The sequence below is a fragment of the Ascidiella aspersa genome, chromosome 1 (genome assembly GCF_963924565.1).
Source record: "Ascidiella aspersa chromosome 1, kaAscAspe10.2, whole genome shotgun sequence".
In the NCBI taxonomy this organism is placed as follows: Eukaryota; Metazoa; Chordata; class Ascidiacea; order Phlebobranchia; family Ascidiidae; genus Ascidiella; species Ascidiella aspersa.
Window position 1 is genome coordinate 12,040,234 of NC_139447.1, and position 19,506 is coordinate 12,059,739.

The 19,506-nt window shown below is 38.1% G+C and overlaps 1 protein-coding gene across 1 annotated transcript; it reads right to left on the reverse strand.

Moving 5' to 3' along the window:
- Positions 1–561: 561 nt before the first annotated feature.
- On the reverse strand, positions 562–19,208 carry LOC146167534 (uncharacterized). The gene is made up of 23 exons (XM_083385986.1): positions 19,096–19,208; positions 18,201–18,373; positions 16,001–16,122; positions 15,424–15,560; positions 14,258–14,438; positions 12,948–13,015; positions 12,200–12,320; positions 11,640–11,821; positions 10,490–10,639; positions 9,290–9,424; positions 8,535–8,734; positions 8,114–8,175; positions 7,838–7,947; positions 7,409–7,588; positions 6,363–6,539; positions 5,210–5,317; positions 4,818–5,000; positions 4,133–4,274; positions 3,252–3,393; positions 2,462–2,615; positions 1,760–1,920; positions 1,017–1,201; positions 562–721 (listed from the first exon to the last, which is right to left on the reverse strand). Exons 1-23 carry the CDS (start codon positions 19,157–19,159, stop codon positions 562–564), a joined length of 3,297 nt encoding a protein of 1,098 aa, XP_083242112.1. The 5' UTR covers positions 19,160–19,208.
- Between the last annotated feature and the right edge of the window lie 298 nt (positions 19,209–19,506).

Consider the following 19,506-nt stretch of genomic DNA (forward strand, 5'->3'; position numbering starts at 1 on the left):
ATCAAAAGAAAAAACACTGAACAATCTTAAACAAAACAACTTTAAATTGAGAGAGGACATAGATTGTTTCAAATGACGACATAAAACAACCATAATTTGAAAAACACGTGCTGTTTTCAATCGTATTACAGTAATCGCGAAGGCCTGGAGATATTTCTTTCGCGAAGACCCTGGAGATATTTAACATAATAGAAACTTAAATAATTCACGCTAAGCGGGGGGTTATTCCCCCTTAAGTTCGCCCTTGCCCACCAAACCTTTAATGATTTAAGAACTTTATAGAAGTTTGGTGAAATATACCAGACAGCCCAAGCATAGGTGCTCCAAAAGCATATAAATCATATGTTCTTCGAATATAATTACAGTACAAACGGTTAACGTCCTTCTTTAGCAGAAATCTTTTGCAAAACAACTAATACAAATAGTGAATTTTTCGGAAGATATTTGCACAAATTTACAAGATTGCATGTGTGCTTGTGGCGCTTGCGGATTTCACAAGAAATCTTTACGTATCGACAGTGAAAAAATCGAAACATTTTAACAGATTGCGCAATCTGGGTGTTAGATACCAACAGTCGGTTCTTCGGGTGGCGCATCTTCTTTATTGCTGGGCAAAGGTGTCGGTTGTGGGGCTCCAAGAGGGGCATTTTGATCCAAACTTCGCCAAAATTCTTCATCTTCGCTCATCGCCAACGCCTGACGCTGTCGATTCGAAAGTTCCCTGTGCAAATGTTTTGTTTTTATTTATTTGCTGTTAAATAATAAGTAGGCTTATACTGCAGCCTTCATTTGTATAGGCTGTTGGATTTGATGTGTCATTTTTTACTCCCACTATAGAGCAGTTGCACTCAAGAATTAAATTTGAAAATTTCGAAAATCAAAAAATTGTGTTCTTTCAAAAAATCGCGTGAGGACACTTTTTTTGTTGAGATAAGCATTTTTAAGGTTTAAAATGCATGGTAAAATTCGCACAGAAATCCCCGAATGACGAATATCAATAAAAACAAAAAACTCACCATTGTTCGTATTTGAAGTTACAAGGCAACCAGCATACATCTTTGGTCAGCTGAGAGGTTAGATCACGCGCCAGTTTCTCGTAACCTTCGGTGATGATCTGCAAATAATCCGGACCGGAGGACATCGAAGCAAGCTGGGTCATGTTCATTCGATTATATCGGTTCACAACCCCAACAACGTAGATCTGCAAAGTAAATTGTGTTTGAAAAAGTAGCTTCGTTTTAGCACACTTGTTTAGGGGTAATTCGATATTAAACGTATTAAATAAATTCGTGACAATTTAAGAGATTTGCTAATACGGTCAACAGACAGTTTGCATCATACAATATTCAGGACGTATTTTTGACAGGCAACACAAGCAACCTACGCCTAAAGTTTGTGCTCACGGCGCTAAATAGGATTTTGTACCTATTCTACTGCATTGCTTTGTATAACCACGCCGTTGATTCGATGCGTGTCATTTATTGTTGCGAAACGACGAAGCGTTAATTTCACCCTGTGATATATCTAATGTCAAAATAGGTTAGGACTAAACCGTTAAACAGACACCTTGTGAAATCCTAAACCGTTAAACGGACACCTTGTGAGAGTGAAATCCTAAACGAAACTTCACCCTTCGTCATTCATGAACAACAAAGAATAAACATAACACTCTTTTCGGTCGATTTATACCGGGGCGGATATAAAGTAAAAGAAAGGGGCAATAAACACCGCACATTTAACCCGAGCAAAACAAACCCACCTTGACACCTTGATCCCTGATAGCCTGAGCAGCCTTTTCCACTTTGTCGGTTGCTTTTCCGTCCGTGATGATGACAATCACATCGGGTACGTTGGGCCGGTTTCCGGGTGCGCGGAGACTTTCTGTGTGCAGATGCCACAGAGCTCTACCAGTCAATGTACCTATAAAAACATTTTAGTTTTAAAACGTTAAATTGTACGAGAAATGGTTCTTAGTCATTTAATTCTAAAAATACGCACCTGCAAATTTAAAATGGAAAGATAGTTTTTTAAGATTGCATAACTTTTATAAATCAGGGGTGTGCAGGCTTTTATACCAACGGGGCAAATACGTACCCGTAATAGACCACGGACTAAATGATTTTCCATGGACCAGTCCTACCTCCACTAAAGATTTTACAACATAATGTTCATTACCAAAGGGTTCATTATTCATTAATAATATTAAACGAAGATTTCGTAAACTAATTTAAAAAAGGCTGACCCAATTTTATAAAACAACTGACAGTATTACATCCACGGAGGTGCAAGGCTATGTGCTGAGGCAATATAAATGGGCGACAACGTATTACACATAATTAGCAACGTATTACACAGAAAATTTCACCATCAAGGTTAAGGGACATGGTGAAGTATGTATTGACTTAAACAATTTTTTAGCCGTTTAAAGAAAAAAAATCTGTCAAACATGCGTTTTTCTAACCTCTTCCATTGTAGGGAATCTTATTCAGCTTGTGTCGCAGCTGGCCAACGCTCATATAGTCGCCCATCAAGATCTCATTCCTCTTATCGACCCTTCGGTTGTACCGGGCGACCCCAACTCGCATATCTTCGGGTCCAATTACGAACGAGTCAAGCTGGTAAAAAAACACGTAGTTTTACTAAAATTGCGGTACTTTTCAGCACTGGACGTAATAGACAAAGAGGAAGGAATAAACTTTACGGTAGTGTTTGTTTTTACAATGATTCCACAAATTTTATACCTGGTATTTTGGCCTTATAAATGACCTAACTTGAATTAACTGTGATAAAACGCTATTATATAAAGGACCTAAACGTCATTGGTGAAAAAGAAAGGTAAAGCCAAACAACTGAAGAAGTTGTTCTTAAACATAGCGAATCACTAATAGTAGGCCTATACGCAAGAATTTTCGGGTCATATAATTAGTTTAAAAAAATTAACGCAGGTCTAATGTGGCGGGCCAAAGCTATATTCTACTTTTGTCGTATTACATAGAAAATAAAATGTAAAGTATAACTTGAATCGATTTTTTGACGGGTTTCAATATTAATAAGCATATTAGAGTAAAGTGTATATTTTTAAAATGCGTTACGCAACGACAGTTTAAAGCTGGCGTCCAGAAAAGGTAAGAACCATTGAGTTTTCTCTAAAGCAAAATAACACAGACAAATTATAATTAGTTTATAACGTGTTACATGTAACCTAGATAAGTCTTAACGAAACTCGCAAAACCGTTTAAGGGTCCTCTTACCAGAAGATTTGTAAATTCGATAAGAGTCTTCCAGTTGCTCTTGCCCACGGAAGAGGAGGAGTCGAGGAGGAAGAGGAGGTCCACGAGGGCGTGAGGTGGACACGGGAGGTCGCAACAGGGCACCTTGCCAGACCATGTTTGGCTGCACGATTAAAAGGGAAGATCAAGTTGGTAGGTTGCATTAGTTACAAAGCATGAGGTATTAGGCTTTGTGATAATATAAATGACGAATTCAATTAAACATACTTGGTAACGAGTATCGACGAATGCAATGCGCATTTATAGATTTCCCTAAAATGGCATCAGGTCAATTTAACTTTACAGCGTTGGCATCAACATGAAACATTCAACTTAAAATGGTGAACACGTTTTATTGTGACCAATTTTTGTAAAGCAAACAGAAAACGGGCAACAAATAGCAAATTATAATTTATTACATTTAACAATTGGCCTAAATAACCATATTTAACTAAAACGTATGTAATTAAACCATTTTAACATATGCCAAGCCATTTTCGTAAATGACTTGAGTCAAGTCTTGTCTAAATTATTGTAGCCCTCCTAAACCTGCTTAGTACGGTCTCCAGTCATAAGATTGACATTAAACATTAACGCCGGAATAACACATTTCGGAATAAGACCTAAATGACCAGAATGTACCTAACCCCCAAACCTATGCTTCGAACTTCATAAGTAACTCGCCTAATTTCAACCTTAACCGAATATTCATATTACTCTGTTTTAGATAATGTTACTTTTCTTTGTGTTCCCGCCCTATACATGGATATTCCTATCGTTGACTTTTCCATTTTAGTCAGTGGATGTCGACGTTCATAAATGTAGAAACACGGGTTGAACTTAGACAAAAAAGTTTGACTCACTCGCTCTGGCACGTGATCCTATCCTCTCCACCGGCAATGTCAAGTTCATTTGGACAAGAAAAATCACAAGTATCGCCAACCTTGTAGCCTGTGCAATTTACCGTACCGCCGTTCATTAGGTTTTGGGGAGGCACTTTACAATCTGAGTAAAACAAATTGGTTAGTAGAACTGATTGCACCTTCCAAAATAAACTGCAACCAGGTACTTGACCAAAAACTACTGCTCTGCCCTAATCGTCCGATGCCATCTACTGCATATTAGATTTAGAGCAATGTGGCCTAATATTTCTTGCTATATTTTGTGAACTATAGTGGAGTTTCAAGTTACGAAGAAACCGAGTTTCTCTACAATGAATACAACACCTGGTCTCAAAGATAACCTAGTGATATATAATGATTTATACATAATCAAAATACGCGATTTAAAATTGAAAAATATGAGCAATATATATAGGACCCCATTTAACCCACGTCCTACAACGTGTTTTCATCAAGAGTTTTTGTTCTTAAAGCTAATGAAGGTATTTTATTTAAAGGGGTGGTGTTTATCAAAATTTATCACGGACCAAGGTAGTTTGTAAGTAACTCGGCTCGGTATTTTCAAATTACTGCAGCCGAGCAACATCCTTTTTGAGTTATCGCAGAGACCTATAAAAAGTACTATTTACGAAATGATGAGACTTACCTTTAGCCACGCAGAGAGTGAGCTCGAGCGAGGACCAGTAGCCGTCCCTCAAACACCTGACGTAGGACGGGCCGTGCTGCTCATACCCTACTCCGCAAGCGTACCTGCACCGCGAGCCAAACTTGTTGCTGTCCGTGCATTCCAGCTTTCCGTTCTTTGGCGCGCTCAGTTCCCCGCAGAAAACTGGCGGCAAAAAGATACAGTTTATTCGGTTCAACGCTATGTTCGCTAGTTACTTGGGTTTTGCACAAAACAATACGAATTTTAAAATGCTTAACGAGAAAAAAATTGAGTTAATCGCAACCAGACAAACATGAAAAAAATGATAGCGTATATATTTATTGTTAGTTTTTCGTTTTCGTTAATAGGCAAGAAATATACAGAAATATTACCTTTGGTATCGCAAATCTTTCCCCGCCACCCGGGAGTGCATTCGCACTCGTAATCATTGATGAGGTCATTGCAAGTACCGTGTATGCAAGGGTCTGGCTGACAGTCGTCTGAGAAGCAAAAAGGTTAGTTTAACCTATCAGTCAACACAGCGGCCATATTTGGTTTCAAGTATAATCAAAGCGTGTTATCCTGTGCCTGTTTATGCCGCAGTGTTTTGCGTTTTTCATTAAGCAGGATTACAGGTCGCCCATATTTGGGCTAATTAAACTTCTTCGCGTGTTGCAACGTCTGGGCCCTGGCGTTTTGTTTTTAGAAACAGGAATAATTATAAAGTGTTTTTTTCTCAGACAGGGCGCCCACATTTAACTTCACGTGCCCCTCCAGTGGATTTATTTCAAGAACTGCTAATTCATTTCAAACGTTTTAAAGTTTTCTGTTTTGCATAAAAAGTCTCACGTCATTCCGCCTCTGATCGGATAATGTACATTGTGCAATTTAGTTGGAATTGCGCGGGAAATTTTGCAATGGGCACCGGCGAAAGTTTACAAAGAGCCAATGGTTCAGCTCGCGTTTACACAACATATGCTGAAATGTAATCCATTGCAAACGGGGTCTAAAATCGCTTAACTATCAATTGAGAGTTGGTCAACTTTCTAATTGTTATTTGTAACTCCTTTAGCTTAATAGAAAATGTATCACAGTATTATAATTAACTGTGGTAATATGATTGTCGTTTTAACAAAAAAAATCCTTTATTTAACAAGTTTAGTAACCCTTGGTCTGTCATTATCAGAAAAACTATACTCCACCTTGATATTCCATTTAACCTTTCGGTACACAAGTCAAATGAAGGTTACAAACTGCATTATTAATTCATGCGATTAACAGAGAACGCTGGGTAAATCCCAAACTTATAACTCGGTTATTTGCATTTATTTTAAATTGAAAGACGTAAAGGTTAAATTGAAAGGATTAATTTAAAGGTTACTAAAAGGTTACTAAAGGTTAAATTTAATCTTTTAAACCTGATAAGTTTACGGGCCGTACTTTAATGGTTGTAAACATAATCCACCTTTTCGTTATGTGACGCATGTCGTGAGCTTAACTGCTCTTTAGATGTGAATCATAACGGGATAAAAAACACAAACCTACCTATCTGGAGACAAGTCGGTGGGTCGTTTTTCCACTTTCCTTGTCGGCTGCAGGCAACTCGTTTCGGACCAGTGAGCATGTACCCGCTTTTGCACTCGACGTCACAAACTGACCCACCGTTGAAATCGTTGCTGCAACTGAGAACCATGCCTTCGACGTCCAATTCAGGGCAGGGCTCTGAAATTGAAAACGCAAATATTGTTGTTTTCCCTGCAAAACGTATATTGGGAATTAAGTTAGGGTATTAGAGCATTAAATGTAAACGATTTGCCAGCGATCTCAAAAAATCCAAATTTTGAATAATGAATCCTTTTGTATTTTGCAACGACCGCTTGTTGATGTTTTTTTTATTTATAGGTTTGTCAGTAATATGTGTTTATGCAGAACGCAGGACGAAAAATCTGTTTGGTTGATCTACCTAAAAACAAACATAATTTTGTTCATATCACATAACCTTACGCAAATTATAAATTCGATGACTAAACATTTTTTTAAAGGTATTTTAAAGTATCAGTAATTCAGTAATAGCAAAAATGCGTTCTCAGAGAGAAATTCCAAATTGGTTTACAGAAACGACGCCCTACAGTGTAAGGCACTAAAGTGCGGAAGATAAGAACCCGGCAGGTGCGGAAGTATGTATAGTGGCTTACAAGAGAAAATCGCATTACATGTTACGTCACTACTGTAAGTTGCATAAATCACACAGGACAAAGATGAACTTGTGAGATACAGCATAACCAAGACGTCATGGACTAGTCTGTCTGAAAGTTTATTAACCTGGCAGATACATTATATATGAAGTATGAACCAATATCGGAATAAACAGAAACAAATCCAATCAGTGCAAAAAATGCTGAGCAAATTTGAATCCCAAGCAACTAGTTGTAAGTTTAGCCTTATTTATTGCAACAGCGTAAAAAGGTATAACGCAAAAACGCAAAGTGTATCGGCGACTCATCTGGTTAAATTACAAAGTATCTCCGACCGTAATTTATCGAATTTGCGTCCTGTTGTTTATTGGCTGAGCAGGGCTTAAAAAAAATTACTTAGTTCGAGGCATTGCGGCGTCAACGCTGTCCACGAGCCGTCATTGGAACAGGAGCTTATGCCCACTCCCACCAAGTAGTAACCTCCAGAACAGGTGAAAGTGCAAACTGACCCGATCTCGTTTCCGCTGCTGCAGATAACCATTCCGTTCGTGATAAGGCTGCGCTCCTCGCAGTATTCTATAAGTTAAAACATAATATGTGTGAGTAGTGTGACATCGTTTTGTCTTTATTATAATGATAAGAGGCTATTCAGTGTAAAACTGTTTTTTGCGTATTTCAAAATGCCTAGTTTAAAACTACTTTTAGATGTAATATCGGTAAATGCTATAAGAAAACTTTAAAATCCACACAAGATCAAATTTAAAAAAATTATAAACTTAAGAAAGCTGACAGAGGTCACTTACTAACAAGGAAAAGTATACATACCAAGGGGTGAAAAAATCAGTTGTTCGGGAGATCGGAAGGGGTCCAACCATCCTAACACACGACCGCAAGTTGTACCCGGCCCGTTGCATAGATCACCCTCACAACAACATCTGAAAATATAAACAAGTAGTCGGTGGAGAGCCCATATTTTGGTCACTGAACACTATTGTATTTTAGTTGCTTGTGTCCCAATAAAATTTGGCTAATATTGCAAAATTCCTTTTCTGCAATAGATTTTAAAGGGATACTCCGTGAAAGATAAATAGATATAATTACCTGCAGACCTCGGGCGGATCTACATTTCGATTTCTGTCCGGATTGCATTGTTCCGTGACATTCTGTGGAAAATAGTGGGGATTGTGACGTCAATCGTTCAGGTGGTGTATTAAAGTACAAACAATTATAGGAAAATAACTTAGCTTCATTGGGAAAAAGCAGTAATCGTGTACAGGCAGGCATAGGAAGCCAAGCCAAATGTATACCAAAATTATTTAAAAAGTAGAAAATTAACTCCTAATGACATAATAATAATTCTACTCTTTCGAAGCCCTGCTTTTCTTGCAAAAGGGCAGTGAAAGCGTTATTTGTAGGAAAAACATCCCTTTATCGAGAACCAAAAAAAATATTGATTGTTACCTTTTCAAAAAGTTAAAAGTGCTTTCTTTTTTAAAACAATAATGAGCCCTGTCATTTTTACCTGCTTCTCGTTATCATCGCAGGCATTGGGCTGTTTGCAGACAAGAGAAGCCCTGTAGCTGGACGGCTGGTATTTGCCGGTGTTGGTTACCGAGTGACGTCGAACCACGTTGAGGCAGCCGCTTGACTCAGGGGAGCATTCCACGATCGCCATGCACTCGTCACGTGACATCGCGTCGACGCACCCGTAACAACGTGTCACTGCGCATGCGTAAAGAGAGACTATTTTTACAAGCGTGTTCTTGTTTCCGTACAGCTTTATTTGGACCAAATAATAGCTTTTCGCGATTCGCTAGAATCCATTACAAGGCATTTTACGTTCGATAAAAGTAATTAATAGAAATGTGTCTATAGTTTCATATTAAACTTTGGGCTGAAAATTTATTTTTCGCGACATATCTTGTTTTTGCCACTATCCGTTTTTACTTTATTTTGGTATGTTTAGAATTTTCACTTTTTCATTAACATATGTTTTACCTGTAATCTGGCCGAGGGTATACTTTTCAACAGTGTAATAATTTTGATCAATGGCAATAACGAACCCGGGGACGAGGTCGGAAGATAAATCTTTGCAATTAACGTTCTAATAGCTTTTCTCGCTTTAAGTTTGCTGACTCAATCTATTCGCTCAAATAACTTTTGAATAGTTTAGTTAATGTCTAATACGAGGTTTTGCACACAAAAAATAATACATTTACGCGTATCAACCTCCTGCCGGTTCAAAATGAGAAATTAGCACCACATTGGCCAACTTACGTGTCTTGATAGGCTCCGAATAAGCGGTGACTGAATCTTTGCCAGCGTTGCTTGCCTTGATGCTGAACGTGTAAACTGTACGAGGTGTCAGTCCGGTAGCGGTGTAAGAGCGTGCGCTCTTGTCCAATGTTGTGTCTAAAATAGTAAAAAAATATTCCAGCATTTCGGTTCTCAACCAATGGCACGTAAAAATCATTAACGGATCTCAATAGATTGTTTTTCGAAGAAACATACCTTATTAGCAAATGCACTTTTAGCTATTGCATAAGTTGGTGGCCAGCGTCGTTTACCGTGGAAAAAATGTATACGGCCATTTGATTTAATTGAATTGCGTTTTTTATTGCTAATTAGCTTTGGCCGGTTTGAATATTTTCACTGCACTAATGTTCACACATATTATTAATTAAAAAATATATCACGTTTGTCTCGCCGTCAATACTTCCCGATCGTTCGGTGACATTTCATGACCAGTTTTTGTATGACGTAATCGAGATGCGTATTCTGTCGAATTGGCAAGCATGCCTGGATAAACAGCGACAATCGAATCGCCGTTTCGTGACAATGGAATCGCTTTATCCCCGGTTGGAGTCGCCACCTTCGCTCGAAATGCCATTCGTGCCGAAGCCGCTTAATTCTTGCAATAATCGACAACAATAGCAGGCGGCGCTCGGTGCATTGTAATACAACAATCGGGCAGCGCGGGAGCTTCCAGATTACGAGTTGCCAATTGATCATCGCGTGGTGGGCACATTACGCATTGCGCAACCAGCATTCAGTAACTGGATTTTGATCGTTGGATAACGGTTTTACGAACAAGTAACGTATTTACCAAATATTTAAATTAAAAAAAGAGTAAATATAAACAAAACTTAACAATTAGATGTTTGTATATTACACCAAATGAGGATTTTATCATAGCTTATTACCAAATTTCAAATAAAAAAAGAAAAAGTGCTAAAAAATACTTCTATTTTGGGCGACACTAACTATTCTAGAAGTTTTGTTTTTAAACTTTCAATTAAATGCACTTTAAATATTGTAAGCTTTTTTAATAGTAAAAACGGGATAACTGCTGAGTTCGTAAAAAAAACTATTATATTAACTTTTTGCTATAAAAAAATTAAATTAAAGTCATTCAAACATGCATGTTATTTGCTTCCTTATTTGCGTAGGGTTTTTTCGCAATTTTATTCAACTTACCGACAAGGATTCGTCCGTGGGTGTCGTCGCGCACCGTGATGATAAACCTCTCCTGTGATCGTTCTGTTACGTAATATGGCAGTCGGAATGACCAAGTGATGCTGGTTGCGTGCAACTCGGAAGCCAGGACCTCGGCGATTCCGGGAACGGCTGAGTTTAAAAAACACTCCGTTACGAATTTGCTTCTTTGCGCACAAGCTTCTGTTTAACGCCGCCTTGGCGCAAATCCCAAAAAAAAGTTATTTCTTGTCCGATAGTGTAAAGCAGTTCTTCCCAACCAGTGGGTCGCGAAGCTATTTCAGGTGGGTCACGAAGTACCTCTAAATGTTACAGTTTTCTATTAGATCGGGAAATTATTGCATCACAATTACGTAAAGTTCATGCATCAATTTCCCAAATATGTAACAATTAGATGTGTTGTGTCGCATTACTTATTTCAATATGTACGCCAGTAGTAAAGATGGAAGGTTTATGTAACTTTAGTTGTTTGGTCATACCTCATTGTGGGTCGCACAATATAGTTCGCATTAAAATGTGAGTCGCGAACTGAAAAAGGTTGGGAAGCACTGGTGTAAAATATGTTTTTTTGCAAATTCAGTATCCCGGCGGCGGTCGGTGTTGAAATGCAAATTAATCATAAACGTCAACAATAATTACCGACCGCAAATTTATTTTAGCCCTAAACGTAAGCGTTTGGTTGGAATATCTTAAAATACTTTTATTTAAAGAAGATGGACAGTCATTTTGCGATAAATCACTTTATTGTTGTCTTCGCCAAGAAACGCAAGCTTTCGCTATTCAGAGGCGTAGCTAGGGGGGTGCGGTGGGGTACATATGTCCCCGCGCCAAGGTACAGGGGCGCCAAAATAAGGCCTACAAATGCCTAATGAGCCGGCTGCTTCTTTAAATACAATGTTCTATTAAAATTATTTTTTTTTTCTTATAAAGTAAGGTATACTATGTTAATCTAATAGAAAATGTGATTGGACATTGAGGAGGGGGCGCCAATTTTATAGTTTGCCCCGGGCGCAACATACCCTGGCTACGCCTCTGAAGCTTTCTATGCGATCAAATATTGTTTTATATTTAAACGCGTTGCGTGCTGTTACTATAGATAAGAAAGCTCAACAATATTGCAATTGACACCCACCAGTGGTGACTTTCAGGTCGACCCTTTTCGAAACCGCGACTGTTCTTCCGGCAGCGGAAACTACGTCAGTCCAGGCGGAAATGATGTACTCGGTGGACGGCATAAGATCGGGTATCATCACGAGTCCAGCCCGGGTAGAGGACGGCAGTCGAAATTCGGCGGAGACAGGTTCATCGGCCTTCCTGAAAGAACAAAAAGAAAACGGTTCTAAGACTAAGTATGGGGAAAAATAAAACAAAATTCTACGCACTTTTTTTTTTTTTTTAAGCCTTGCTAATTTCATAATAAGCAACAACAGGGTCGCAATACAGCAAATAGGAAATTTAGGACAAAAGTGATTAACTACAAAAAATATTGATCAGTTATGCTCGTCAATAAATACAAAAAAGTGTATTTTTTTTATTTTGGAGTCTACATCTCGAAAAGGCCACTAAAGACGGCAACCCAGTGTACAACATGCACCATTCCACATTTAAACCGAATTGATGGCATATAAACTACTCAAGTAACCAATCTACCGAAAAAATTACTCTCAATCAAAATGGTGCAAGTTTTCTTACCTGTAACTGACCATATAATGACTGACCCTGTCCCCGTTGCCCGGTCGCGCCATTGTGACGAACACTGAGACCGTGTTGGTGTCAAAGTTCATCAGTCGAATTCCCTGAGGTGGTCGGGGCCCTGAAGATAAATAGCGATGTTCCCGTTGACGATACCAACATTATATGATTACAAAACTTTAGAGTTTTTAACAATCTTTAAATAGATTGTTTATGTATGCCATATAGAATAATCAAAGGGGATAACCGGATATAATTTGTATCACTTTCAACAAAGGTAAAATATTAAAAAATTAAAATTGCCGAATTTAAATAAATTAATTGTTCGCAGAAATATCTTTCCACGAATCCGTCTGCCATTGACGATCGGCATTCGTGTTCCAAAATGATGTACGTGACTTTTTAATTTCCATTGTCGATTTATATTTAAAGTGGTTACAAATAATTAACACACCGAAGTCTGGCGAATATTTGCACAACGACACTGTTGCGCACGATATCGCAGGATTTACATTCAAATGTTTTACAAATAGATCGTTCAAACGACAACAAAGTGCTTTCCGATTTCGGTAAATACCGTGAGAAGCCTATTAAGTTGCAAATCACAAACAATTACAGAAACAGTGCAGAACGTACAAGACAAGGAGGCGACGGCAATTTACATTTTTGCCGTTTGAAGGACAAGAAGTTCGCGAACTTCAATCGGTTGTTCTTTGCAGCGGATAATAACTATATTTGGAACACCTACTTGTGTAGAAGGTTTTAAAAATCTTCTTGGAGTAGATTGCTGACTTGTGCTTGGCGATAACGCTGATTCTGAAAAGTAAGCAATGCACAATTAAAAATTTAAAAACAAAACATCGCGTTTCAACTTATTGCATCCACCACGACTGTTCTAACTTCATAAGACGATTTCCGTTTGTTTTTAAAACAACCCAAATAATTAAATCATCGAACGTCGAATTTATAATCCGCAGACTTGGCACGCGAACCCACGAAGTTGTCGGAATACATAACGCATTTGCCGTTTATTACTTTTTCGCAAAACGTAACAACGTTAAAAGTTAACATTCTTCGCAGGATTAACCGCAACGTATGGAGACATCGTCGAAAACGTATATATTGACTTTATAAACACACGGAAACTTACAGCGATAAGGTTAATCGCTCTGGCAACATCCAAGTTACCGCGATCACCTGAAGATCTTATCTCGAGTGAGGTTTAGTAAAGCTAATTTTTATTAACCTAATGATAGATCGTAAAATAAATAGATTTTATCAGTTAAACGTTTTTCGTTAGTCTTATGCGACAAACATTACATCGGTACCGGACTGCTTTTTAGCAAAATTTAATTAAAAGTGTGTGATGTTTTCACACCCATTTCGACATAAATCGCAGTCGGAAAACAACTATTTTTGTGCTTTAAGCATTGCCACTTTCAATGCCTTTTAATTTTGAATTTAATCACGAAAGTTCAACTCTAACAAGTTGCAAAAGGCCATATTTGGTGTGAAACCTTTACCGGTCCAGAAAGTCCCTTAATCCGCAGAATGCGTTGTTTACTAGATACGGATCAACTGAGTGGTGACTTTACGAACTTGTAACTTGTTGGCATGTCGCATTTAATCGTCGGATTAGTCGCGACAATCTCGTCCGAATTGACCAACACCGGGTTCGAGAGCCACGCGATTATACATGACGTAACAACGATGCTAGAACATAGTAAGTGTTGTGTGGGTGTGACGACATAATTGCGACAAAAATTGTGTAGATTTAGCATTTTGTCGAGACATTGCAACTCCCCCACCCACGCTGAAATGTACACAAATCGAATTAAAATGTTTTGTTATCTGCGGTTACAATAATCATGATCAAATCGTATCAAACCCATAATTAACAAGATTAACGTTGTTCGGAAAAGCAGTTTTGGTCGAAACAATTACGTCTTTCCAAAACTGGAGAAAGGCTCAAAATACTGGTCTACGCCTAAAATTTTTAACTTGTGTGCTGTGATGTTAAAAAAACTTTAATCTACAATGAGTATAACAAAGTCTTACCTGTATGGGTTTCCGGCTGAGAGTCCCCTGACCAAGTAAGTAAGGGTTTTCGGGGGAAGTTTCTGGGTAAAGCTGAGACCAGCGATACCGGAATTGTTGCGCAGGATCACCGGAGCTATTCTGGTGTTTCTCCGCGGTGACAGTTGGACGTTAAAAAAGGAAGCCGAGTGGTTTTTAATATCTGAAAAAAAGATCGGTGGTTCGAAAAAAGACTTTTGGTAGTTAATAGATTTATTTGGATATTTAATGTAAATTAATGTCATAATTGAGCTACTTATCTAACCTAATCAATATATGATTTGTTATCAGTTGAACCGTCGTTAAAACTGAGAAAAACTAAGAAAAAAATTTTTTTTTTTGATTTTACCCGTCATAAAATAAAATTTTCAACCGTCGTATTGTACGTAAATCTCAGTTAAGTATGCTAAGACCTAATTTACCAGAATGATAAACAAATGCTGGCGAACTAACTGCAATGTTCGCAACAGGTTCGTTGCATTTTTTACGCGTAACAGGAGAAAAGTTTTATATTGCTTTTTATTCTATTTATCACACGTCGAAGAATTGGTATCCCTGAAGTAACAGTAGTTTTTTGGTACTTTACAGTTAAACTTGTCTTATCCGCAGTTTATTAACGTTTATCTGAACGGCGTAACCCGCAGGTTTGTATTTGTATCTGAATAATCGCGTTTAAGCCTTTCGTAAATCTTCTACGGGCACCTGGAGCTACGCTGCAAATCCGGTGAAGCGCAAAACAGATTCGTAAAACTGTAGCTAAAGTCGCATTTCAGTTATTCGCTTCCACTGATGTACTTTCGATGCTCTTACGTCACATTAGCAATGCGACAATTATAAAAGCTTTTTTGAAATGACTTCGATGGCAATTTATTGATTGTCAAGATAAAAACTCTGATATTTAAGGTTAAATGTTGCTTTTATGGGATTGTTATCAAATCTAGAGCCCGCGTCTCAATTTGACTTTTTCGACCGTGTAATAAGTGGAAACAAGACCAAGGACATTAAACATTTTCTTAATGTTATTTTAAATATGATCACAATTAGAGGAGTGTTGGTGTAACTGAACCTGTTTATACTTATGGGTGCCACAAATGTAAACATTCACAAAGAGAAAAGTTACCTTACTATTTTAAGGTATTTACATTTACCTAAAAAGGTGATGAGGGCCGTGTCAGGGCTGAGAACGTAAACTTTGACGTCACGAATAGCAGGCTTGACCGGACGCCAGCTTAATGGAGCCTTTGGATTTATCCTTCCCGTGCGACTCTCTTCCTTCAAATAAGGCCTGCGACCAAATGAGATTCTTATTCATCCGATCCTAGATTGCTATCAGTTCGAATTGGACACATAACTGACATTCGTGTTTAAGCCATGGTTTGTTACCTAAGGCATCATTTTTATATTAGGCCTTTTGTGAAAAATGGATTTCTCAAAACCAGTTAATGTACATTTAATAGTACATACGATCCGTATACCGCTAAAGCTGATTCATGCAATTAATCATAAGAACTACCTTAAACTTGCTTTAAGGTAAGTTAGATTTAGAAGCATTTCAAAACAAAGCAAAACAAATTGTTGACAAATACGGAGTTGTTGCGTGAAATGTTGGACCGATGCAAACACGTTTCTTTCTTTTTCGTTGGGTTTATTTGGGGAAATAAAACTAACCTGCGCCGTCATCACTACACAAAAAGAAGTTTACAACAACTTCGTAAAGGCACTTACTTTTGATTGCACCCGTCGCCCTGGCAACATGACCGGCACACGCTGGGCGGCAAGTTGGCGTTTCGGGGAATCACCTCCCGTTGGATGACGCTGACTGCTGCCGGTTGGCATTGGCGGTAGTTCTGTGAAACATTTGGAAGTAAAATTCCAGCAAATTATAAGTAAATTTAAGGTTGGGTTACACCTTTAAAGTTAGACAAATAAGCTTTTTCACCGACAGCTCTTTAAATTTCAGTAAGTGACCATTCCCTCTTTGAACGGGAATCGTGGGACATTTTTTCCAACTCTAGCTTTTGCGACGGCGATTTGTTTCAGCACTTTACTTCCAATTTTGTCAGATATTTGTCTATGTTAGTATATCATACCCGTCATATAAAGAGAGCGATCGGCAAAAATTGTCAGACGGCTGAAAGTAAAACCGGATGCTTTTAATAAATCTGCGGCCGGGTCACCTTGATGTACTTATAAGGCCAGAGGTCTAATGCGTCCAATAACACATTCTTCTTTTGAAAACTCGAGCTTTCATTTATGTTGCGAGATTGTGTTGTGAGTCGTGTCGCTTTGCTACTAAAGACGCAATTTAACTTTAGCGCCAAAATGTTTAGGTATTTATATCAGACACAAACCAAATTCGTCAAAAACGCCTTAGGGAATGAAATGCGAAAATTATATAAAATAAGTTCCTGGCAAAAACATCAGTTTTTACAAGGAAGGGCGACTAAAATTTTAACGCATTTAACAAACGTTGGACTGGAAGACCAGATATGCATATAAACTGGGCTTAGCTTTGCATGATACCATATTTATGCAATTGTGTTTGCCCTCGTGATTTTGTACTTTTGCGCAGATAAACGATTTATATTGCGTGTGACGTACAACAAAATTGGCATATGTCCAAAAACAAGGAAATCAATGATAATATCAATTGCAGCTGCATTGTGGGGATTTCCGAGCTACATCAAATTGTTGCGATTATAAAATCTGTGCAAAAAGGATTACGTGCCACAACAAAATATGGTGCAATACCGCCGCCAAATGTTAATAAGCATGTAATTAACGTCATGTTGGTTATTGAGTCACATCACGTTTATCTTTATTGGCAATCAAAAGCAAAACATCGCGGAATTGGGCCAAAAAATAAATGGAAGCCCTCATATTAAATGAAAAACTTATTCCCATCACGGCATTTAAACTGCTGAAAGCAGTGCACGTTGTTGAACCAGTAGCTATCTCCTATGTATGGGTTGAATAGAAAAATTGCCGTAATTTAGATTGATGATGCATAATAATAATTCGACGATGCCTTGTAACACAACAACTTGAATTGGGAACTTTATTCGAGCGAATTTCAATACTTGGTATCGCATTAACTTTTTTGTCGTGTTCATTGCAGAAAACAAGCGAAAACAAGCTGCTTAACAAGTAGCTTATTTACTAGTTACGAAGTGTACAAATAATAGTTGCTCCTTGGCGCAACACGAAATCAAGGCCGGGCATAAGACGAAATTAAGAGACTTTTTGAAAAAAACGATTAAATAATCGAATTACCAGTTTGATCGCACGAACGCAAATACCTCGTATCGACATAACATATCCTTTGAGTCTGCACTAATCAATAGCAGAAAAGTGCATAACATGATCAAGTGCGACTTGAATGACGTCGATACTGATGGATTATTGAATCCTACGAGAATGTCTGGACAAGAAAAATAGTTGGTCTATTCAAGTTGTTTCGTGGTAAAACGTTTCGTTTTTTTTGGGCGTCAGCGGGTAAAGTCGTTTGCTTTTGTTTACCGTATTTGGATGCGTACAAGAGAGGTCGAGTTAAATTTCCTCACAAACGTGCCCTATAGAAATGCCAAGGTTAAGTTTGAACTTTCTTCGTGCGTAAAGGATTTGCGGTCAGCGGCTAAACAGCCATGTTGCCATCGGATTTGCTTGCACAAAAGCTGGTGTGGTTTTATTGGGATGTAAACCGAGTTCATTTAACCTTACAAGGTATAATGCAAAGTCGGCGAAACTTGCCACAGTGCTTTGTTACATTTGTTTACAAAAAAACGCGTTTATTTAATAATTTTAAATCGCAGTTCTACACCGAACGACTTTTCGCAGCGCAATAAACAAGTAATTTACGCAATTTATGTCGTGAAAAACGGGGTAGGATAAAAAGAAACAGAAAAACAACCGCTTATAATTTAACCTGTCTGCTGCTGGACCGGCACGCCTCGAACTGTTGACAGGCCTTGGAGATTCGCAAGAGTCCGTTCTCCATCCGTACCACGTTCTGGCAGCCGTCGGCGCCGCTCGGACACTTTCGGAGTTGAGTGCACTCGGCGTTCGACTTTGCGTCGTTGCAAACGTAACATCGCAGCCCTGAAAGCGGAAAGCGGAAGCTTAATAAGGATCGGGGTACATATGACATATATAACGGCTTTTCAGTTTCGTTTCCTCGAACCACGTATAGCGGGTCAAATCGTATGGCTATAGGAATAATATGATTGAGGCCCAAATAACGGGGACCTGTACCGCACTTTCGCCTTATAACGAAACAGAGTAACAAAGCTGGCGATCGAAACAAAACGTAATTTATATTATAAATTTCATAGTACCAAAATTACATTCTACAGAAAACATCACATTTCGACGTTTTAAGTTGTTACAAGAGAAAAATCATTAAAAAATTATAAATCTAGTTAATTTTAACTTATCAATCAAAATATAAATTAAATTTTGGCAATTTATTTCTGTGCGTTTCACTCGCATAAGCATCGAACAATTGACATAAATAATAATTACGGTTGGTAAATGTATGGCGTAAATACGTCCTCCTTGGCAATATGAAATGATGCTGTCACAAACGAGTGTTAAACAAGTGAGGGGGGAGGGAGAATCACCAACGCTCTAAAATTCTAATGAATGGGTATTTTGGTCGAAACCACTTGGCTTACATCAGATTACAAGTCAAAGTGAGTTATTCTAAGAACGGCGTTTTGCAGCAATACTTTTCATTTTTTTAAGGCAAGCTTGTAAAACAAGCAGAGTTGCTAGTATAGCAATAACAATAGGAACACAGTTGTTATACAAAAACTCCTTACCGTAACTCGAACTTGCAAAGGCGCCAACAATTGCCAAGAGCGATAAAACTTTTTTAACGCTCATCGCAAATAATTTTCGTTCGCTATATTTCTAATTGGAATGTCTAGTAACTGAACATATACAACTAGATTAATTGAATGACAGTAAACGAAATATTTGTCAAAAATGCGATTTTCGCACAGATGTTTAAATCTAACGAGTAAAATAAACTAACGATTCCACGAAGTTTAACGTCGAGGAAATTCGATCAAAACATACTAAAAATAATCTAAAACAAGCCCACAGGTAAATCGTTGCCTGTCGCTCAAAACCTGTCCTTCTAGTTTTATTTCGCCTATCCTAATAAGCTCCCTGAAACCAAATGGTTTTTGGTTCGACCCGTCCAATTGCCTAATACAGATCTAATTGCA

Excerpts from the sequence above, each read along its gene's own strand:
- LOC146167534 (XM_083385986.1), bottom strand. The coding sequence starts at position 19,159 with ATGAGCGTTAAAAAAGTTTTATCGCTCTTGGCAATTGTTGGCGCCTTT. Across the intron at positions 16,123-18,200 it reads GCCGGTCCAGCAGCAGACAG|AACTACCGCCAATGCCAACC; the intron begins GTTAAATTATAA and ends AATGTTTCACAG. Across the intron at positions 10,640-11,639 it reads CGACCTGAAAGTCACCACTG|CCGTTCCCGGAATCGCCGAG; the intron begins GTGGGTGTCAAT and ends TTTTAAACTCAG.